Source organism: Euleptes europaea, chromosome 2, assembly GCF_029931775.1.
Source record: "Euleptes europaea isolate rEulEur1 chromosome 2, rEulEur1.hap1, whole genome shotgun sequence".
Classification (NCBI taxonomy): Eukaryota; Metazoa; Chordata; class Lepidosauria; order Squamata; family Sphaerodactylidae; genus Euleptes; species Euleptes europaea.
Window position 1 is genome coordinate 140874650 of NC_079313.1, and position 23505 is coordinate 140898154.

Consider the following 23505-nt stretch of genomic DNA (forward strand, 5'->3'; position numbering starts at 1 on the left):
GAGTGCAGCCCCCTCTAGGACAGGCTGGCTCTGCGGCCCCCGAGCAGCTTCTCCATTGACCAGCAGTACTTCAGTCTTCTCTGGCTTGAGCTTCTGTTTCTTGGCCCTCTTCCATCCTGTTGCCTTCTCCAGCCACCTGTTCAGGACCTCCAAACACCCACCTGAATCAACTGTCCAGGAGAAACAGAGCAGGGTGTCATCCGCATATTGGTGACTCCAAGAGGGAGCCCAGCAGCTCCCCCCCCCATTACGAACATGCCATGGCGCTGAGCAGAAACACCTTCTGGATCTTCCTATCACATAAGAGTTGAATCACCCAGGCTCGGTGCCCCAACTCCCAGCTCCAGTGGCCTCTCCAGAAGGATGCTGTGGCTGAGGGTATCGAAAGCCACCATGATACCCAAGAGAACCCATGGGCAAGCACTTCTCCTGTCATTAGTTAGGGTGACCAAGGCCATTTCCACCCCAAACCCAGACCTGAATCTAGATTAAGAACATAAGAACATAAGAAAGGCCCTGCTGGATCAGACCCAGGCCCATCAAGTCCAGTAGTCTGTTCCCGCAGTGGCCAACCAGGTGCCTCTAGGAAGCCCCCAAACAAAACAACTGCAGCAGCATTGTCCTGCCTGGGTTCCGCAGCACCTAATATCACAGGCCTGCTTCTCTGATCCTGGAGAGAATTGCCATGCATCATGATTAGTGTCCATTTTGACTAGTAGCCATGGATAGCCCTCTCCTCCATGAACATGTCCACTCCCTTCTTAAAGCCTTCCAAGTTGGCAGCAATCCCCACATCCTTGGGCAGGGAGTTCCGCAATGTAAATACTTCATTTTCCCTATTTTGAATCTCTCACCCAGCTTCAGCAGATGACCCTGCATTCTGGTATTATGAGAGACCCCCCCCCCACCCATAACATCAGACCTCAAGGACACCCAATGAAGTTGATGGGCCAATAGCTACAGGACAGACAAAAGGAAATACTTATTTATTCAGCAATAAACTGTGGAATTCTCTGCCCCATTATTATGGATAACTTTAAAAGGGGGTTAGACAGATTGATGGAGGAGAGGCCCGTCAGTGGCTACTGGCCATGGGGACTGAAGGGAGCCTCCATGCCTGGATGAAGTCAACCTCTGAGGCAGACGGCCTCTGTTCTCTCTTTGTTTGGTCCTCCAGGGCAACTGGTTGGACGCTGGGTGAAGCAGGTTGCTGGGTTAGATGGGCCTTCGCTGGTCTGCTCCAGCAGGGCTCTTCATATCTTCTTCTGTTCTGGTGTGACACGTGTGTGTCCTTCATACTGTCCACAGACTGTCCAGTTGTCAGTAAGGGACAGGCCTGCACTTCCGTGGCCTTGAAGCCACCTTGCTGTTGAGGCTGGGGTCCTCGCTTTTTCCTGTCAGGGCACCACTGAGGAGGGCTGCACACTCCTCAGGATCTCAGAGTCCTGTGAAGCTCCTTAACTTCGTTGCTTCCCCTCTGGCTCCCCTGACTGGGGCGTCTGGCCTGCTCCTCTTTAGTGGCTGGGTAGCCCCCCCCCCCGGTGCTCAGCCGTGTGTCTGCATTGCTGCTCAGCCTCGGAAGAGCTGGCTGCTGGGCCTGGCATCTGAGGAAGGCCCGCAGCTGCCCACTTTGCCAAGGGAATGACCCAGCCTCTCAAAACGGAGCCATAATCCTGGGATTAGGAGATTAGTGCTGTTTCACGTGCTCAGTCCTCCCTCGTCTGTTGAGCAACCAAATCCTCTCCACTTTCACTGCTCAGAGGCATGATCTGCCACAGCCCAAGAAGCTGGTAGTGCCCTGGCAAAGGGTGTGTGTGTGTGGGCATCATGGGAACTAGAGGGGGCTGCACAAGCCCCCTCCCAAGAGAGTTGTGCTGAACTATGAAGGCCAGTAGGAGCCCAATAAAAAAATGCATTGTTTCCTTGTCACATAGACAACATGGGGGGGGGAGCTTCTTATGTGTTTGACCTGCAATGGGTGAAATGTAACTCAATGGGGCCTTACTCCTAAAAAAGTTCCCTTAGGATTACAGCCTAAGAGTGTTACCCACAATGTGAAGGACAATCATTTGTTTACACCCCCAGACTGTGTGTGTTAATACTTATATACTTTCAGTAGTCAAAGCCCAGGAATTCATGAAATAACAATGTGGTTGAAGGCTGTGTATCAAGAATGGTTGGTGTAGCATGACCGGCTAACTTAGTATCAAACTTAGTGGTTTGGTCACTGTGTGAACAGACTGCTGGACTTGATGGGCCTTGGCCTGATCCAGCAGGGCCTTTCTTATGTTCTTAAATATTGTGGTGGTCCTGCAGGGGTGGGGCTGTGGCTCAGTGGCAGAGCATCTGCTTTGCATGCAGAAGGTACCATGTTCAATCCCCGGCATCTTCAGTTAAAGGAGCCAGGCAGGTAGGTGATGTGAAAGACCTCTGCCTGAGACCGTGGAGAGCTGCTGCCAGTCTGAGTAGACAATACTGACTTTGAAGGACCCAAGGGTCTGATTCAGTATAAGGCAGCTTCATGTGTTCAGGGCTCCCCCCTCCCCCCACCTATTAGTGGATTAGCCGGAGTGCATGGCTGGCTATGATAACCTGCTGGCCTGCTGTGCAAGGGTGTTGTAAGAACTGTTGTCTGTGAAACGCTTAGGGGGAGAGCACTGTGGGAGGGTGCTGCTACTTAGGGCTAAGGGGGGCATCCAAATGGGAAGGGCAGGTCCGCAGCTGATCGGAAGCAGAAATGTGGGTCACGAAGCCCAAGACACTTCTGAGAATGTTGAACAGTCTGCAGGCAGAAAAAGGTTGCTGCTCCCGGGCATCTAGAGTGTGTCTCAACACTCCAGCCATGTCCCAACCCCCACCGCATGGAGCTTTGCGCAAGCCCCTCACATCAGGGGAGGAGAAAGGCATCGAGGCAGCCAGGAAGGTAGCTGCCCTTGCCAAAGACAAACTGTGTTTGCTCTGATGGTGACGACAAAAAGTTCTATGAAACTTGGAAGTTTGCCTTTTCTATACTCAACCAAGGTGAGCCGAATAATCCTTCCACCTTCTGCATTTCTCCTGCTCCTTTGTGACCAACCCAACAAACGTCCGACTGAGCCACATGTACTACCAGCATGCCCACTGCCAGAGGTCTCTCAGAGGTCCCAGGTGGGAACAGCCCAGATAGCTTCATGCCTCATGGAGGGTGCACCGAGGGCCTTGGCACTTCCGTGCCCATGCTTCAGCCCCCGTGCAGCTGCCGCTTTCCCTCGCCACGGCCACAGTCGCTGCACCCGTCAGAGTCAGCCATGCTGCAGGGCAAGGAGGGCTGGCAGGAGGGCAGAGCAGCCGGCCAAGACTCCAGAGGGAGCCGGCGATTCAGTACAGCTGCCAAAGAGCAATGAGTGCCCGTGTCTGCCAAGGCCAATGCTGGGGTCCCAGGCTGAAGCAGCAGCCAGGCTCGCTCCTTCCTTCCTTCCTTCCTTCCTTCCTTCCTTCCTTCCTTCCTTCCTTCCTTCCTTCCTTCCTTCCTTCCTTCCTCAAGATGTGCCCAGCCTAGGTCAAGGCCACCCAAAGCCTCGCTCCCAGCCTCCACCTGCCCACCTGGGCAGGAGACCATGACTAAGGAGTCAGCCCACCTGGAGTCAGGATTTGGTAGCGATCTGAGTAGATGCAGGTAGTGCATGTGCACACAATGACCCTGAGGCTGTGGGTCCTGGGCAGGGAATGGTCCAAGAGCTGCCGCCTTGCCCAGAGGGGAGCCGGAGGAAAAGCTGACTCTCCAGCAGGAGCAGCAGAGGCGGTGGGGCCAGGCGGTGGGGGACAGCAGCAGCAGCTTCCCTGGCTCCTTCTCAGCCCAGCCCGCCTCTGTGCCCAGTGAGTGAGTGAGAAGGTGCCTGCCAGGGGCTGCCTTCCCCGAGGAGGCAGTTTCCGAGGGCAGCCGTGTTGGGCCACAGCAGGACAGCAAGATCTGAGTCTGGTCGCACCTTCATGACCATCCAGGTGTCCAGGGCGTGAGCTTCCAAAAGTCTAAGCCGCCTTCGTCGGGTATCTGAGGAAGAGAGCTTCTTTGACTCTTGAAAGCTCACATCCCAAAAATCTTGCTGGTCTCTAAGGTGCTCTTGGGTTCGAATCACCAGGGAGAAGGGCTGAGGCCTGGAAGTCTGCACCGGAAGTCTGTGCCTTGGCCATCTGCAGCAGGAAAAGATACTTAGCCCATGCTCAGAGGCTCTTCCTGCTGTTTGATCTGGGGCTATGGAATCATGCCCATTCTGGGACTAAGTCGACGTGCTTCCCCCCAGCCCCACTGGCTGGGCTGAATCCCGGCACCTCTTTGAGGCTCAGGGGGAATCTGCCAGGACGGCAGGATGGACGGGAGAGTTTGGATCAGGCTCCAAAAAGGGCTTCAGTCCGGGAGGGGCAACAGCTGGAGCGGCCTAACCCTCTTCTCTTTTGCTGGACTAGAACACCCATCCCCCTTGCAGGCTTCTTGCATAGTAAACGTGGGGCTGGGACCTTTGGGGGCTGTGTGGGTGGGTGCAATGCTGTTCCTTGTGTGGAATCTACTGCGTATTGGGAAGGGGGGGAGCAGGCTTGGAGGCCCTCTAAAGAGCTGGGTGCTCTGACCATGCAGACAGGGATTGGGGGGCAGCTTCCCTGCCCCCTCCTCTGTCGCCCTGGGTTTATGCCGTCGCTACCCTCAGGTTCCAGTTCTGAATTCGCACCAGACACTTGTTTACGTGGCCCGGGTTTGGCCCAACCGGGACGGGACGGTGAGCGGGCGAGGGGGCCGCACGGGCGCAGGCGGCGGCGGGGTAGGGCTGCAGTGCCGGCGCCGAGCTGCCCTAGTTCCTCCGCCGCTGGCTCAGAGCTGCGCTGCCCTCGGAGGTGGCGGCGCCTGGATGCGCGCTCCTCGCCCCGCCTCCCCTCGCCCGCCCGCCTGCCCGCTCGCCCCGACGAGCGAGGGAGAGATGCGTGCGGAATACGCGATGAAGGCGAGGCGCTGAGCGGCGGCGGCGGGGACGGCGGGGACGGCGGGGACGGCTCTGCACTGCAGCGGCGCACGAGGCGAAGCGGAGCCCCGCAAGAGCGGCGGCGCCGGCGGAGGAGCCCAGGAGCCCCGCGCGTCTCCCCCGGGGCCCGGCGGCCAAGCAGGCTCGGAGGGAGCCGGCCAGCAGCGGGCGGCCGCCATGCTGAACAACCTGACGGACGGCGAGGACGGCGACGGGGGGGGCAGCCAAGGTAAGGGGCGCGCGGGCCTTTGGCGGCTCCCCCAGGCCCCGCGCCTCCCGCCCGCCAGGAGCGGCGCTCGGCAGCCCCCGCAGCCGCGCAGCCCCCCCCCCCCCCGCCGCCCCACGCGCCGGAATGCGCTGCTGGCGCGGCCGCTGTCCAGGGTGCTGGAATGCGCCGCCCTCCAGCCCGCGCCGCCCGGAAAAGGGCAACTGGCTGGGGAGGCATTTTGGCGAGGGGCGCAGGAAGGCAGGAGGGCGGTGGGCGCAGGGACCCTGCCCGGGCTCGGCCGAGGGCGAGGGCGGCTTTCCCGGCCCGGCTGGGGCCCGGCGGCTGGCGGCGGTGCCGGGCTCCACGCGGCGCTGTCCGCGGTGCTGAGGTCCTCCTGCGCACGGCTGCCCGGCCCGGGACGCGCTCCTGCGCCAGGGCGGCGGGGAACCGTCCTCCGCCCCGGCCGGGCCCCAGGCGGAGACGCCCCTCGGCTCTGCCCCTCGGGGTTCCCCTCCTCGCCCCTGGGCGCCTGGCCATCGAGGGGGTGCCAGGATGAAACCCCCCCCCCCCGCTATAGCGGCGGATCCTGTACTGCAGACCCAATGCAGCGCCAGCAGAGCCTCACGGCTTCAGTGCGAAGCTTTTGCTCAGAGCCTTGCTGCAGGAAACCCCCCCACGTCCGATTCCCTGTCCCCCCCCCGGCAAGGAACAGTTCTTTGTGCCACCTCTCCCAGGTCCCTGTACCCCCCCCCCCCCGGGCTGAGATGGGAGGCTGGGTGTGTGTGTTTTGCCAGCGCCCTACCTAGCAGAAAGCAAGAGCCAGGGAAAGACGCAGCCTGGTAGCCGCTGGCAGAGCTGGGGCAGGTAGCGCAGCAGAGTTGTTCTGCGCTGCAGGTATCCAGATGGGAATGTGCCCGGGGTGGCAGGAGCCAACGTGGATGACAGCTGACCGAGGGAGGGGGGGCACTCCCCTCTCTTGGCTGGACCGGCAGCTGTGCCCCGGCCTGTCCTGCCTCTCTCACCTCTTGCCCTCCGACCCTCATCCCAACCTCCAGGAGGGGGAGATCCAAAGCAGGGGGCCTGGTGGGCTGCAGGCAATCACTTCTGCAGGAGAACAGCAGCTGGGGGGTGGTGGAGAAAGAGAGAACTGTGTCTTGGGGGGGATTAATATTCTTATGTGTCACGGCTTGCCACTGTTCATGTGGGTTGGTGGCTATTCAATGCAGGCCTGTTTGGAGTTCTTCCACTCATTGCTGGGCGGGGGGGGGGGGCTACTGCGTCTCAGAGCCAAGCCCACTTACCTGCCCTGCCCAAATGTATGCTTGCTTAGGTATGCCATAGTAAGGAGCCTGGCACCCCTGGCTGCTGTGACTGGGCAAGGGGGCATGACAGGAGGAGGCCCTGGTTCCTCCAGCAGCTGTGCCCCTCTGCACTGCTGTGACCCAGTAGAAATGCTGCAGCTGATCAAAGAGTAGGCCTTTGGCGCTTGGCAAGGAACAGGAGAGCCCTTGTGAAATCATTTTGTCCCACTCTGGGAGTGGGGGGAGCATGTGCAAGACCCCCAAATCCCTCAGCAGTCTCTGGCCAAGGCAATCCCACCAGCCCTGAGCAGCAGAACAATTCTGCCAGGACTTCCGTCAGCCCTGACACACTTCCCCCCCTGGGCTTGGGGGCAGCTGTTGAGTACAAGGCCAGCCCAAGTGGTTAGCTGGGGGGTGCGGAGGTGTGAATGCATAAATCTGCCCGCTACTGAGCCAGACCCCGGGTCTTTGCAGGTCAGTGTTATCTACTCTGACCCTCTGAGGCTCTCTGGGGCCTCAGGTAGGGCTCTTTCACGTCACTGGTGACCCGATTCTCTCTACCACCGAGCCTCAGTCTCTCCCTCCCAACCTTGGCTGGGGCATATCTGAAGCCATAGGCAACCCAAGAGTGGTGCCCCAGGACCCGTTTTGTGGAACATGCGGGGCAGCCGCTTCGGGGTGGCAAATCACCCGGGGGCCTTTGTTGCCGGGATCAAACCCTGCCTTGGGATCAGCGTAGAGAGATTTAGCACTTGGCAGATCACCCAGCGAGTGACGGCTGCTTGGGGCAGCCCTGCCAGCCTCATTTGTGATGAAAAACAGAAGACTTTATTAAGAAAAAGAAAAGTGTATGGATGATGATTCCAACCTGGGGCTGTTGTGGGGATTATAGAGAGAAGTGCTTTGAGCGCTCTAGAGGGCTAGGGTATTCTTATTTGCCATGGAGAACTTCTTTCCTGGCACATTTTCTCTGTTCCTTGTAAAAAATGGGTGGAAAATTCCCCAAGATCAGTTCCTAAGTGATCCTGTGCTTCATGACATCAGCTCTCTCACACACACACCTGCAGGAAAGGATGCATCTCTCTTAGGTGGGAAATCAGTTTGGGATGACGGGGAGCCAGAGGCGGCTGTGAGCAGCACTGTGGGCTGAACCCAAAGCTGCCTCCTCCGCCCCAGACCAGGCAGGGGGTGAGAACCTCCGTGCATGGCCTGTGTGTGTGCCCGGTGCACTTGAGTCAGGGAGAGGAGGACAGCTGGGGCTTTGGGCCCCAATCCCTGGCCAGAATGGCCTGCAGATGACAATGGCCGGATGTGCTTCAAAGGCAGGAAGAATCTCAGTGATGGAGATGCAGAGTCAGGCTGCTGGAGGAGGCTGATAGCTTCCTAGGAATTTCATAGAATAGAATCATAGAATCATAGAGTTGGAAGGAAACACCAGGGTAATCTAGTCCAACCCCCTGCACAATGCAGGAATTTCACAACTACCTCCCCCCCACAAACACACCCCCAGTGACCCCTACTCCATGCCCTGAAGATGGCCAAGGTGCCCTCCCTCTCATCACCTGCCTAAGGTCACAGAATGAGCATTGCTGACAGATGGCCATCTAGCCTCTGCTTAAAAACATCCAGGGAAGGAGAGCTCCCCACCTCCCGAGGAAGCCTGTTCCACTGAGGAACTGCTCTGACTGTTAGAAAATTCTTCCTAATGTCTAGACGGAAACTCTTTTGATTTAATTTCAACCCGTTGGTTCTGGTCCAACGTTTTGGGGCAACAGAAAAGAATTCAGCACCCTCCTCTCTATGGCAGCCCTTCAAGTACTTGAAGAGGGTTTTCATATCCCCTCTCAGTCTTCTCCTCTCCAGGCTAAACATACCCAGCTCCTTCAACCTTTCCTCATAGGACTTGGTCTCCAGACCCCTCACCATCTTTGTTGTCCATTTAATGTCAGGGGAGGTACAGAAATACTCCAGAGTCTTGGGGCAGGAGGATTTGGTGTGTGTGTGTGAGGGGGGGTGTCCAGGAGGATTTGGTGTGTGTGTGTGTGGGGGGGTCCTGATATGCCACCTGACTGAAGTAGCTGAAGGCGTCTGTGTCCCAGGAAGAGCCCTGCTGCATCTCTGGCGAACGTTCCTGTCAGTATTTTCACAGACAGTGATTAATACCTCTTAAGCAGCACCACAGAGATGCGCTGCCATGAGCCAGGCCTCCCCTTCTGCCTTCTGCCTGCCAGGTGGATGTCGAGGCACCTGGCCCGCTCAGCAGGAGTCGCAGGCATTGCTCAGGGGCAGAGCCAATCATGGGGCCTCCAGGGAAGGCTTCGCCTCAGGGGCTGCCCCCCCCCACAAGCTAGCCAGATGTAGACAGCCCCTCTTTCTGCTTCCCCATAGCCCTGCATTTCCTGTGCAATGGGAGCTCTACCCAAGGCGGATCATGAGAGGGAGGGCACCTTGGCCATCTTCTGGGCATGGAGCAGGGGTCACTGGGTGTGTGTGGGGGGGAGGTGGCTGTGAATTTCCTGCATTGTGCAGGGGGTTGGACTAGATGACCCTGGTGATCCCTTCCAATTCTATGAGTCTATGAACCCCATACCCTTCTCTTCTGATGGGCCTGTCCTGGATTGGCGCCTGAGTGACAGGCTGGGGCACAGCTCCTGCCCATGCCACACTGGTGTTGGTGCCCAGATAGTGAGTCAAGTCAGCTCTTGGTTGGATTGAGAGGAACAAAATGCCTCTGTCCTCGCTGCCCTTGTTTAGCGGCACCTCACGAGCTGGCCCACCAAAACTGCAGGTGTTTGAGAGCTGTTCTTTGCCGTTGACACGAGAGAATAAGGGGCCTACACTTGGACCCCAAAACAAAAGCTAGGGCGGGTGCCTCGTGTAGGTGGGGCAGAGGTTCTCATGCTGGGGGCAGGAGGGAGGCATCTTATGGGCACAGCAGCAGCCCTGCAGCCTTAGAGTCCTACTGAGAGGGGCATCTGATGTGGGGGGGAATGCTTTCCTTCCCTTGATCGCCAGAGGGTGTGGTCATGGCCACAGGCATAGGCGGCTTTAAAAGGGGATTAGACAGATTCATGGAGTCCACCAGCAGCTACTAGCAATTATGACTAAAGGGAACCTCCCGTCCAGAGGCAGTGAACCTCTGAATTCCAGGGCCAGAAGGCAGAATTTGGGGAAGGCCTTGGCCTCTGTGCCCTGTGGTTGGCCCTCCAGAGGAACTGGTTGGCCACGGTGTGAGACAGGATGCTGGTCTAGATGGACCACTGGTCTGTTCCAACAGGGCTCTTCTGATGTTCTCATGAAGCTCTTGGCCTCTATGCCCTGTTGCTAGATCTCCAGAGGAGCTGGTTGGTGGCTGTGTGAGACAGGATGCCAGACTAGATGGACCCACACTGGTCTGATCCAGAAGGGCTCTTCTTAGGTTCTTATTAAGGAATGGCCTCTGCCTCTGTGCCCTGTGGTTGGCCCTCCAGAGGAACTGGTTGGCCACTGTGTGATAAGAGGATGGCGGACCGGATTGACCCTCACTGGTCTGATCCAGCAGGGCTCTTCTTATTATGTCCTTGTTGGCTGCACAGACAGAGAAAGGAATAATCCAGCCCTGCCCAGTGGGCTGCCCAGTGGGCAGGGGAGAGCTTCTGGCACCCCCTGGCATGCCTGAAGAAGGGAAGAGTCTAGTGCCTGGGAGGGGGCTGAGATGGGCTTCTCAGTGACCCCGTCTTCCCATGCCAGAGTCTTCCAGGCTCTGCACAGTGGGATTCTGTGCCCTGACCGCCTTGGGGGGCACTTGCTGATCCTAGGCCAAGCCCACCGCTGCTTGGGCAGGCTGCCCCTTGGTAAAAGCTGAGCCCTAAGAGGAAGGGGCAACATGGGACCTGGGGGTGGGCAGTGTGCTCTGGGCACCCACTTGGCAGGCGCCACTGTCAGTGCCATGCAGGGGATCCTTCTGGCTGCACACGGTTCGAGCTGCTTTGGGCCTCAGGGGGGGGGGGGCTTCCGGCTGGCTGCTGAGCAGGGAAGGAAGCGTCATGCGCCCCTGGGCAGGAGAGGTCCAGAGCGACTGCCGGGGTCTCCCTTGTGACGCAGGCTTGTCTTTTGGGCATGCTCACCGTGCAGAGTGGACGAGGGGGCTCGGTATGGCTGGGCCAGAAGCCAGAAGTCCAGGCAGGCCTTGCCTAGGAAGGATCGCCGACCCCTTCGGTGCTGGCGCTGAGTCTAAGGGATCTGGGGAGCCTTGCGGGGGGGACAGAAGCAGCTCCTTCTTGCCTCCACGTTCCGCTTCCTCCCCCTCCTCTCCGGCTTGGCTTGAGGATTATCTGATCTTCGCGCTGGGGCTGTTGTTTCCCTGCCAGTAATCCAGCCACGAACCTCGCCAGCCACCGCAGAAAATTAAAAGGCTGGTTCCTGCAGAGTGATCCCTGGGGACGGAGGCCGTTCAGAGGATGAATCGAAGAGGCAGTCTTGCTGCTGCTGCTGCTGCTGCTGCCACTGCTGCCGCTGAGGACCAGGGCTGGCTCTCTTAACCCCCAAGGCCTCCCCCCCAGCCTCCCCCAGCCTGCCCAGGCCCAGACCTTTCTCTGGACTCCCCTCTCCAGCTTCACTCTCTGGGCTTTCTTGTGCTTCCAGGCCACGCACCATCCCCCAAACCCACCAGTGAGGCGCATGGGGCAAGGGTGCCCCCAGGGGAGGGGCCCTGGCTCAGTGGGAAAGGCCTCTGCTTGGCACGCAGAAGGTCCCAGGTTCAATCCCCAGCAGCATCTCCAGTTGAAAGGACCAGGCAGGAGGTGACGTGAAAGGCCTCGACCAGGCTGGAGAGTCCTTGCCAGTCTGTGTAGATGGAACTGATCTTGATGGAATGATTGTCTGACTCAGTGAGGCAGCTTCACATGACAAATTCAGCAGGCGATGTGAAAGACCTCCGACGGAGACCCTGGAGAGCCCCTGCCAGTCAGAGTAGACAACTGATGGACTGGTGGTCTGCTTCTGTAGAAGCCAGCTTTGTGCATGTGCATGTGGGAATTCAGGGCTTGCCCAGCAGGCCCCTTTAGCCACTTCAGTTGCCCTCTTGATTAGAGGGGCTTGCAGGTGGATGGGGGTGAGGAAGCATCCTACTATCCGGGGAAAGGAGAAGCAGCTTCCCCCATGTGTTGGGGGCAGCAGAGAATCCCTTGCCAGGCTAGACTGCCCAGTGACCCTCCTGTCCTCTGCCCCAGCCCTGGCAGAGCTCCCTGGTGGCTTTTTGCCCCCCTCTTTTTGGCTCATCTGACACACACACCTGGCTACCCCTTCTAGCTGCGAACGGTGCACCAAGCTTCTGGGCAAAGCCTGCACCGTCCCCTCTGCGGCAAAACGGTCTTCAGCTGGGGCCAGAAGGCATCCATCATGCTGGACCCCGCTGTGAGCAGCGCTTTACTCCCACCTGCCTGGAAGGGGGCCGGGGACTGACTCTGGGGCGCCAGATCCCAAGCCCCCTCCCCCGTCCTGCCCCTTCATATCCACTCCCAACCACTGCAAGAGGGGAAGGCAGGCCCAGCAACTCCAGTTGCTCTGGGGGGCTCCTGCTCTGGGCTTTGTGTGGGGAAGGCGAGGACTGGGGGGGAGGGAGGGCGGGTGGCACAACATGTTGGACTGCAGCAAATGCAGAACCCTTGCAGACCGGGCGATTCTCGAGAGGAAGAAGTACGATGCTGCCAGTGTGTGCATGAGAGAGTGAGCAGAAAGGGCCAGGGCTCTGTCTCCCCAGAGGCCTGGGGCGATTCCCCTCCCCACTCCCCTCCAGGGGGTCCTGAGAAGGCCTCTGCCTTCACCTGTGCTGGCAGCTCTCACTGGCTGCTTCTGGCACGGCTGCCTGCCGGTGTCCGCTGGCTGCGCCTCTGCAGTGGTGCCCATCTTGAGTGTGTGTGTGTGCGTGTGGGTATTAGAAAGGTGTCTGGGGGGTGGGTTGTTGTGCGTGTTTCTAGAGAAACCTGAGCAAAGCTGGTGAGAATCTGGTCTCTGGCACTGGACGGGGGGGGGGTAGTGGGTGGGCCTTGGAGCTCGAGGGTCTGTAGGGCCTTGCAGTGGGAGAGAGACTCTCCGGACACGGCTGTTTGTCCTTCTTCCTCCACCCCTCCCCCACTCCTTCCCCCTTTGTGTCGCGCAAGGCAAATAAGGGCAGGACAGTGGCAAAGCTCTTGCAAATGCAGAGCCTGCCTTCCCCGGCCTGACCAGTGTGAACTGTACGGCACTCTTTGCTTTGGGACAGTGGTGCGGAAAGGCCCAGGCGCCTGCCAGGAAGCCCAGCCAGGCTCTTGATAGGCGTGAGTTTCTCAGGTGCTTTTGTAACCTGCACATTTAGACTTCTTTCCCTGGCTCCCTCCTGTTTCGATCAAGCAGGCCCTGAGGCCTCTTGGTCAGGCGCCGTCTCCGGCTGGCCAGCCCGAGCTTCAGCAGGCAGCGGGCTCCGGCTCCTTTCGGCCAGGGGAAAGCCTCCGAGTGGCCGTGGGGAGGGGCTTTGGCCCTTGCTTCAGGCCAGCGGCTAAGGTGCTGTTTGACCTGCTCTTTCCTTGGACAGAACGGGTGGGGGGGGATGGGAGGTGAGAAGGTGCACATTTGTGCCCAGAAAATAGGGCTGCACTGTAACAAAAGGAGTCAGAAAGAAGTGTGGGGTGAAGGGTTCGGGTGTGTAGACTCTGTGCCACACTGTATATCGTTTGTACTGTCTGTTGCTGGAAGTGGGCTCCTGCTATGTCCTTTTTTGCATAGCTTAATGTGTTCTGTTACTGCTCAGGCTTTGCTTCACCACCATTTCTGACTTCTGGTTGGTTCCAAATTTCGGCAAGTCAAACCCTGTTGCCACTGGTTTGGCAGTGGGCTGAAGCTATTTGGCAAGGGACACCTGCCATGTTATAAGTTTGGGAAAGCTGTGAGGAATAGGCGCGTTCTTGTTTTGATAGTACCCTTATCCAGTATTTGGGATGTGATGCCTTGGCTGAGAACCACTTGCAAGAGTTGTTACAGAACCCAGAGCCGCTCCTGAAGGGTTTCGGTGGGATGATGGCTTAGAGGCAGAACATCTGCTTGGCATGCCAAAGGTCCCAGGTTCAATCCCTCCAATCTCCAGTTAAAGGACCAGGTAGTAGGTGATGTGAAAGACCTTTCTCTGCCTGAAACCCTGGAGAGTCGCTGCCACTCTGAGTAGCCAATGCTGACCTTGATGGACCGAGGGATGTCTGGTTCAGTATCAGACAGCTTCATGTGTTCATGTGGAACAGGCAAAGATCCCTCCATCCCACAGATGATGACTGGGGAGTCTGGCCATCCCCAGACAAGATGTCCCCCGGGAGTGTCCAGCAATGAGTCAGCAGAATTCAAGGGGGAGAAGGGGTGCCAAGGAACCTGAGCCAGCAAAGGTGCTCCTCCTCCTCCCCTCCCCATTTTGCACCTCTTTTCTCTCTCCTCAAAACCCTTCTCCCACGCCTCCATCCATGGAGCAAATGCTCCAGGCATGGCTAGGCGGTGAGTGCTGATGCTTTGACCCGGCATGGAAGGAGGTGGGAGGCCGTGGGTGCTGGCCCAATGGCAGCTCTTGCCCAGGAACTGAGGGAGCACCTGCTGGGGGGGGGGGCGGGGACAAAACCCTTGAGCATTTTTTAGAAACTCTTTCCACTTGGCATTGATCAAAATCTATCTTGACTGAGCACAGCTCCGTCAGGCTATCTCCCTTCCAAAAGCAGGCCAAGCTCCTCACGCACCCCCACTTTCTAGTGTGCGATGCTCCATTTAGAGCCAGGGAGCTGGAGATGTGCACAGCAAATGCACATTTCCCACCCCACTGACTTAATATTATTGTTGTTATTTACAAAATGTATGTCCTGCCTTTCTGCTCTTGCCAGGGGGCCACCAAGACAGCCAACAATTCAAAATGTACAAGATAAAAACCACATTTTCAAACCATCAAAATCAACCCCCCCAATACACATAATTAAAAGAATTTAAAAAACAGAGTACATATGAAACATGAAAACAGCAATAAAAATGTTAGTTAGGAAGGAGGGATCATCAAGGAAATGCCAAACGAAACAAAAAAAATCTTCACCCTCTGTTGGAAGACGGCAGCAGAAGGGGACGGACAGATCTTCTTGGGGAGAGAGTACCAGAGCTTTGGTGCCCTGGCTGAGAAGGCCCCCGTCTCCTGGGTTGCCACCTGCCTAATCTCAGAAGGCGGGGGGCACCTGAAGTGGGGCCTCTGAAGATGACCGCAGCGGTTCTTTGCAGGCTACTGCAGTCCCCGTTAATGGTTCACTGGCTCCTGCTTCATGCATGGGTTGGGGGCTTCTGGACATGGAGGCCTTCTGCATTATAGCACTGGCTGCAGCCAATCAGTACGGTTGTCAGCTCTGGGCTGCAAAATTCCTGTAGGTTTTAGGAGTGGGGTTTGGGGAGGGGAGGGACCTCAGTGGGATATGATGCCACAGAGTCCATCTTCCAAACCAGCCATTTTCTCCAGGGGAACTGATCTCTTTCCCCTGGAGATCCACCTGGAGCTTGGCAACCCTACCTATCAGGTTGGCTGCTCCTGCTGCTGGGGGCACAACTGGGGTGCTATTTCCTCAGTAGATTCACCCGGCCCTGTGGAGAAGAGAGACCCATGCAACCACAAGGCCCTCCTTCGATGCAGGACTGTAGGGCTTCGAGCCATGTGGGCAAACGGAAGGGGGAGACTGCAGAGAAGTTTTAAAGAATGCAATTGCATCCCGTGTTTCTGGGACTTCCTTCCTGATTGCGTGGGCAGTAAATCCCAATTAATAAATAAACCAGCCAGTCATCTGATGCACGGTGCAGAAAGCTGCCAGGGCCAGCCCCGTCTCAGCAGTGAGCAGATTTGCAGCCCGGTCCAGGAGAGCTTTGCCAAAAGAACACGAAGAACCTGTTTGTGCCCTTGGCTGAGGCTGCCAGGAGTCACTGGTTCACCCCACAGCCATGCCCCCGTGGCAGCCGCTTAGAAGCCGGGCATCCCGAGCTGCCTTTGAAAAGCCCGAGCCCGGGACTCACATTTTATGCTCTTGCTATTAAAAAAAAAATGATATTGCCCCATCGGGATTCTGAACTGGGGCAGGGCCGTGGATTTTGCCCCCTCCTCTGTGCCCCCTCCTCTCTCTGCCTTCAGGTTCTTTTGTGCTCGCCTAAAACCCACGGAAAAGCACTGAACCCAAATCTTGCCCTCTGTGAAGGATAAGAAACTTTCCTTGAAAAGCCAAAGCCTGGGATGTGGAAAGAAGGGGAGGGGGGTCTGTTGCCCCCCTGAAGCAGAATGAGAAAACGGGGGGGAGGCGCTGGCTTCCTTCCATTGTCGTAGTGGCACTGTTGTGTCTTCCAAATCAAGCCTGTGTTTCCTGCTCCAGAATCGCCCCTTGCGGGAATTTCTGCCGCTGAGGCCCCCTGCAGCAAAGCAGCAAAGAGAAGGCTGCCCGGCGCTCTCTTTGGTCAGAGACGGTTCCCATCTCTTTCAAGGCTTCAAGGCCGGGGAGAAGGAGAGAGGGGAGAAGAGGGGGGGCTCTGGGTCTCCTCCTGCACTCTGCTGCTGGCTGGGCGGGCAGGCCGAGGTCTGGCAGAGGAACCACAGCAGCTCCGGCCGGCCGACGTCCCTTCCAGCCAGGCTGTGGCACCCCAGCTCCTCTGTGGGGATGGGGCTCCTGGGGCTTCACTGCCAGGGGGAAGTGTGGCAGCCACAGCTTCTCCCCAGGTGAGGCCGAAGCTTCGCATCTGCTGGGCTTCACCAAAAGCTAGAGAGCTCGGATGTCTCCTGCTGACTCTGTCAGCATCCCCTGCTTCCCAAAGTGGGGTGGGGGTGGGGGGGAGGGGTGGACACTGCAAGGTTTCCCCCGGTGCCAGTCTGGTTGTCCTGGGATCCACTTTGCCCCCAGCATCTTAGCAAAGAGGTGAGGATGCAGGGTCAAGAGAAAGAGGAGAGATGGAGTCTCTCTGTCTTTCTTTCTGTCTCTCTCTCTCACGCACACAAAGCCATCCCTGGCACCTGTCCTTTCTACTTGAGCTAAACCCTGGAACGTGACATGCCTCTGGGGATGTGCAGAGGGCAACTGCCGCCTCTCCCTGCACTTAAGGCACAGGAGCCAGCAAGTGCCAGAGAGGGGCTGGGGGAGGGTACCCCTCGTTCGGTGCCCTGTGCCCTGGGGCTGGAGCGGAAGGGGCTACCAGGCCAGGGCTGCCCAAGGGGAGCAGTGGCGGGATGCCGGCAAACCGACCTCAGCAGCAGCAGCAGCGCCCGGCTCCCGATTTAGCAACTAGGTTGGCTCAGGAAGCGCCGGCCGGAGCTGCTTCTCCTCAGCCGCTGGCCTCTGGGCATCAGACGTGGGTGTGTGCAGGAGGGGGGAGATCACGGGGGTCTCGAGCCCTCTCCCCTCCCCTCAGATTGCCTGTGCCACAGAGGCAGAGCGCATCCCACGGCCCGGCCAGCTGTATTGTTACATAAGAGCCCGGGTAGCCGAGGCTCCTGTTCTGGGTTGCCATGGAAACCAGCTTAGTGATGGGGATATCTCTGGCCTCTGTCTGCACGGAGGAGGGGGTGCTTGGATGAGGGGGGGGAGCCTTGGGTCAGGACCCAGAGCCTCCCCGGGAGTCCTGGGGAAAAGGGACTCTTGCCGGGACATCTGAGCCCTGCAATTAACCCCTCCTTCCCGCCGCTCTGGCAAAAAAGGAAAGGAACTGCCACCCTGGGTCACAACGGGAGTGGGGAGGAAAGGGGCAGGGACTGAGAGAGAAATCTCTTCACTAGGGCGGGGGACATTAATTAGCTAATCAGTATGATTAGCCAACTAATGCTTTAGTTGCAGATGAAAATATGCCCCGGATAAATTGGCGGAGGTGGCAAGAAGCCAACCCCCATCACCACCACCCTGCCACCCCTGGGATTAAGGAGTTCTGCAGCTTGCAGGTAGCTGAGCGGCAACAGCCCCCACCTGCTCAGAGCCAGGCTGGAGGAAAGAGCCCCCCTCCAAGAGGTGGTCCCCCTCTGAGCCTGGACTCAGATACTTTACAATTGCCAGCTAAAAGAAATTTCCTCCAGGAGTTTCAAGGTGGAGCCTGTACTTGGGGTTTGCAATATATACCTTTAGCTGAAGTTACCAGTTAATTTACCAGGAAAGCTGACCTGTTTAAAACCCGGCCTCTTAGTTGGCTGACCCCTGGCTGTGACTGGTCTGTCTGTTCTGGTCCATATTTAGCCCACCCTATATTAAGGTTTGAAAATGACAAAAAGCCAAAATAGGAACAAAGACCTGACTTCAGTCTTTCTGGCCCTAGTAAGCATCTCCTGTCTGGACTACTGTGTTGGGCTCTATGTGGGGCTGCCCATGAATCAGTCTGGGAACATCTGGTGCAGAATGTAGACAGCTGATCATTACCTCTGCTAATTGCATGGATCGTACAATATTAAACATGACCCCCCCACACACACGGTTGAAGGAGTGGTAGACGATGGCACCAGAGAGGCAGCCCCCCCGGGTCATCCTTCCTTCCTCTTTTAGGCAGGATTCCAGCAGGAGGCGGCTGCTTCTGCAGTGGTCACTGAAAAGTTTGTGATGTCCAGAATGCCCTATTCCACTCACCCCTGAAAGGCACGGGAATCAGGCCCGGCACAGAAGTGGCAGCCCTAGTGTGGATGAAACACCCAACTCCTGGTACCCAGACACATCTGGAGGCAGCTGCTGTGCGGCCTCTGAATCAGCCGCGTCCTCCAAACTGTCATCAAGCGCAGCCCCATGTCGAATGGGATGCGGTGGTCTATGTGGTACTTGTGATAGTTTAGGCTGTGTTTGTTTGTGGTTCTGGCAACGTGACCACGCCTCATTTCTCAGGGCTGCTTGTGCACATGGCTCTCCCATGCGTGCATCCTTCTGCCCCCTGAGCGGTTCCTGATGCTGGGGGAGCTCAGCTGCTTCCTTCTGGCTCTGCAGGTCTGAGAAAGGGGCCGGGGCCCACTTGGCTGGTCCGGCTGCTCCACCCCCTGCTTCACTCCCAACCTACCTGGGTGTTAGCCAGCTGCAGGCACACCCCTCTGGGCCTCTTAGAGTGGTTGAGAGTGGTGGTTTGGAGCTGTGGACACTGATCTGGAGAACCGGGTTTGATTCCCCATTCCTCCTTATGAGCTGCGGATGCTAATCTGATGAACCAGGTTGGTTTCCCACCCCCCACCCCCCACATACACACATTCCTGCACATGAAGCCAGCTGGGTGACCTTGGGCTAGTCACAATTCTATTAAGAGCCCTCTCAGCCCCTCCCTCCCTCACAGGATGTCTGTTGTGAGGAGGGGTAGAGGAAGTTGGCATATAAAAACCAACTCTTCTTCTCCTTCTCTTATCAACCTTGCCTCTACTCTTGGGGAGAGGGGGCTTCTCTGGAACCCAGAACCCTTTAAACTATGGCTAGAAGGAAGGATCCCTGCCCTGGAAGAGTCAGCAATCCCCACACAAATTGTCCTGCACAGCTCTTCACCCATTCTGCATGATTATGGCACACTAGATAAAGTCCACCCACGCTTGGGGTTTGGGGCCGCAGCCACTCTGGTGTGCTGGTCAATGGGGGGGGGAGACTCCCTCATGTGCTAAAGGTGCCCCATACTGAAGGGTCTGGAGCAGATGAGTGAGCCAGTTGGGAGGTCCCTGCTCCACACCCTCCAGTTCCAAAGCACAGACCCTCCCCCTCTGTTGGAAACGTTGGGCAGCCCCTCTCGAATCCCGCTCCTTCTTAGCTGAGTGTCAGACGGACACTTGGGCATGAAGGGGGATCTTGTTTAACTGGCTGGGTCAGCGAAGGCAGACAGGCCATCCGAAGAGACAGGGCTGATCGTTCCAGCCCCAGGTCCGCAAGGCAATTAAGGGCTTGGGGGGGGGGGCACGAAGGGGCATCGCAGAGCAGAGAGCCATCCAACAACCCCCCAGCCTTCTTTCTATTCTCAGAGGCTGCTCACGATTCTTCAGAAGTTCTGGTGTTTCCCCCCCCCCTGCAGTTTCAGCACCATCGCCCCAAGGCCCAGGCAAACAGGGAGGTCCATGCGGGTGTGAGTAAGGGTGGTGGGCTTTGGAGGCAACGTGGTGCCCCCACATCTCAGTCAAAGGCTGAGTGGGCATCTAGCCCAGTCCTGGTGTATATGGAAAGTTTGTAGCACAGGAGGAGCCATTGCCCTAGATGCAGCCTCCTATGTGTGTGTGTGTGTGGGGGGTGAGGACAGGCCCTGGGTTAGCCCCGCCCCTCTCCTTTGCCTGGGTCTGCAGGTGGGCCAGAGGAGGTCCAGGACCCAGAGGAACTGCCTTGTCTCCACACTCACTTTTATTATCTTCCTGCCCCCTATGGAGGATGGAGGGCAGGTGACCCCCCCCACAGGGTTTCTGCCGGCATCTGAGCCCCTGTCTTTTGGCTTGGGACCAGAGAAGGGGCTGCTGCCGTTGGATCCAGATTCTGCTCTTCAGATGTTCGCCTGTTCACACTGGGGTGGCGGATTCCCCATCTGGCTTTGGCTGTGTGCAGCCCTGAAGACACAGACTCCTTCTCTGCCCCCACCTCCCTGGGGGGCTTATCTATTGTGGGGAAGGATGGGGAGAGAGACTCGGGGCTGTATGTAGAGGGGGGCAGCATGTGCAAAATGACCCCCTTTGTGTTTTTGTTATGTGCACGGGTGCCTTTCTGAAGATGGTGCATTTTTAGACTGGCGCACGAGTGTTTGTGGTGTGTGGAGGAGGGTAGAGCTGCCACATCAAATGAGGCACCTTTTGAATCTGTGATGTTTGTGGAGGGGGCGACCGACAATCTTCCTGGGGTCTCTGGAGTCCGGGGGTCGCTGACAACTTCTGAGCAGAGGGATCAGGCTTCCTGAGGGGGTGGGGAGAGAGAGCCTGTCAAGCAATCCGATGCGCTGCTCATTAACAGCTTCATCCTAAGACCCCGTGCCGCTGCCTCTCATCAGATGGGTGCTTATGCTGGAGCCTGTGGCAACCCCTGCCAATCACAGAGTGGGATCGTGTCACCCAGGCCCCTCCAAGTGGCACACGGGGTCTCGGCCAAGCGACACCACTTGATGCTGTCCGACAGCCACAACGAATGCCCCAAGAAAGGGAGAAAAGGGGACACCGCACGCGCGGGCGCACACACACACACACACACAACCCACAGGACAGGATTGACTGGCAGGAGCCCTGGAGTTAACTGAACCCCCCCTCCCAGCCCACAGCCCCATTATTCAGCCAGTGAGCCCCAACACACCAGCTCCCTCCTGCACTGGGGGGCTCAATACCACCCCACGTTGAAACAATTAAAATGCAGCTTAAAATACAATTCAATTAAAACCGGATAAAAAAACACTAGCAGGAAGGACAAAAACCATTATTAGGGGTGTGCCAGACAAAACAAAAAAATGTTCACTTGCTGGTCAAAGACATGATAGAGGGAGACAGACAAATCTGCCTGGGGAGGGAGTTTCAAACTTTTGGTGCCACGACAGAGAAGGCCCTTTCTCAGATGGCAGGGGCAACCGAACACATGAACACCTGAAGCTGCCTTCTACTGAATCAGACCCTTGGACCATCCAAGTCAGTATTGTCTACTCAGACTGGCAGCGGCTCTCCAGGGTCTCAGGGAGGTTTTTCGCATCACCTACTTGCCGAGTCCCTTTAACTGGAGATGTCGGGGATTGAACCTGGGACCTTCTGCATGGCAAGCAGAGGCTCTGCCACTGAGCCACAGCCCCTCCCAAAAGTAGCCTCTTCCCCCAGGCCAAGAAGAGTGTAAAGCAGGTAACATACTTTTTAAGGTGGGCATAGAGCAGCTACAGCTGGGACCAAACTCGCCATGGTCACACATGATCACATGAAGTTGCTTTATACTTTATAAGGTTGCCAGCTCCCTCTTTGCCAGTGGTGGGAGGTTTTTGGGGTGGAGCCTGAGGAAAGCGGGGTTTGGGGAGGGGAGGGACTTCAAACCCGTAGAGTCCCCTGCCAAAGCAGCCATTTTCTCCAGGTGAACTGATATCTATCGGCTGGAGATCAGTTGTAATAGCAGGAGATCTCCAGCTAGGACCTGGAGGTTGGCAACCCTAGGCATGAGGCTAGTTATGACCTCTCAGTCTGACTATCTCACAGGGTTGTTTTGAAGATACAGGCAGGAATGAAAGGGGAATGGGCCTCCACGTTCCCTCCTGCACGTGCATTAAACTCTTGGCTGTTCCCTTCCACCACATTATGTCAGGGGCTTGCTGGAGTCTTCCTACAGACACCCGGCCCCTCTTTCACTTTCCTAAGGATGGAGCAGGTGCTCTTTAAAGCCAAGGCAGTCCTATTACGGCACAGGTTGTTTGTTTGATTTAGTACCTGGAGGTTGGCAACCCTATGAATCAGAGCCTTGATCCATCATGGGCAGTATTGTATACTCCGACTGAAAGTGGCTCTCCAGGATCTCAGCCTGAGATCTTTCACATCACCTGCTACCTCATCCCTTTTAACTGGAGGAGACGGGGATTTAAACGGGACCTTCCGCATGCCAAGCAGATGCACTACCACTGAGCCATGGCCCCTCCTCCGAAGCAGGGCCTTCGAGGATGACCAGAGTGAGCCGGTAGGTTTATATGGGAGAAGGTGGTCCTTAAGATATGTTGATACTAGGCTGTACAGGGCTTTAAAGGTTTTTGCGGTCAAGTCAGAACTGAGTTATGAAGACTCTTGATGGGGTTTTCAAGGCAAGAGATGTTTGGAGGTGGTTGGCCATTGTCTGCTTCCATGTCACACCCCTGGTATTCCTTGGAGGTCTCCCATCCAAATACTTGCCAGGGTTGACCCTGTTTAGCTTCTGAGGTCTGATGAGATCAGGCCAGCCTGGGCTATACAGGTCGGGGCCTACATATCAATACCCGCACCTTGAATTGAGCCCAAAAGCAAATTGGAAGCCAAGGTAGGCGGAACATGACAGGAGTGAAACAGTCCCTACAGCCCACCCCAGTCAATGCTCTGGCCACACCCTTCTGAACCAACGGCAGCTTCCAGAGCTTTCCAAAGTCAAAGCTCCCTAAGTCAGGTACCAGCTGGTGAAGTGTCCAACCCTTGAACGTTTATACCCTGAAAAACGTCTTGTTGTCTAAGGTGCTCCTGAGCTCGAATCTAGCAGATTAAAAAAGAAGCTCAGAATGAAGACTTCCAGGCTGACAGTGGCTTAGAGGCAGAGCATCTGCTTGGCAGGCCGAAGGTCCCAGGTTCAATCCCTCCAATCTCCAGTTAAAGGACCAGGTAGTAAGTGATGTGAAAGACCTTTCTCTGCCTGAAACTTTGGAGAGCTGCTGCCAGTCTGAGTAGGCAATGCTGACCTTGATGGACTGAGGGGCTTCTGGTTCAGTCTCAGGCAGCTTCATGTGTTCATGTGGGACAGACAAAGATCCCTCCATCCCACAGATGACGACTGGGGAGTCCGGCCATCCCCGGACAAGATGTGCCCCGGGAGTGTCCAGCAATAAGTCAGCAGAATTCAAATGGGGAGGGGATGCCAAGGAACCTGTGAGTCAGCATAGGTGCTCCTCCCCCTCCTCTCCCCATTTTGCACCTCTCTTTTCTCACCCGCAAAGGGGACAACTCGGCTGTAGCGGTCCTGGCAGAAGCAGACCTGCACATTCCCACCCTTCCTGTGGCTTCAACAGAGCAGTTGTTTGGGATCCTAAACACACACACACACACACACACACACACACACACACCAGCATTCTGGAATCCAGGCGAATTTGCATGTTAGACCCCACGAAACCTTTGGAGCGAAGACTCCGAGAGCCGGAGTTGCAATGTCATCATTTCCTCAGCTGTGCGTTTCCTAGGAGGGCCAATTGAGAGAGCATTTGAGCCCCTTCTGTCCCTTGAGCAGCAGGCCCTGAGGCACAACTTATGGGGCCCTGGCTGTGACCGCTCTCAAGTGCTTACTCAAGTAGGATCTTCTTCACCTAACTTTAGTAACTCTTTGCCCCCTCCCCCTTTGTCCAA

General features: G+C 56.9%; 1 protein-coding gene across 2 annotated transcripts in view; it reads left to right on the top strand.

Moving 5' to 3' along the window:
• Positions 1 to 5076: 5076 nt before the first annotated feature.
• The window catches only part of SLC12A5 (solute carrier family 12 member 5), a 77788-nt gene continuing 59359 nt past the window's right edge, over positions 5077 to 23505 (top strand). For both annotated transcript variants that reach the window (XM_056845653.1, XM_056845655.1), the window contains exon 1: positions 5077 to 5220. In XM_056845653.1, the coding sequence (XP_056701631.1) occupies positions 5169 to 5220 (52 nt within the window). In that variant the 5' untranslated portion in view covers positions 5077 to 5168. The remainder of the gene's footprint in view (positions 5221 to 23505) is intronic.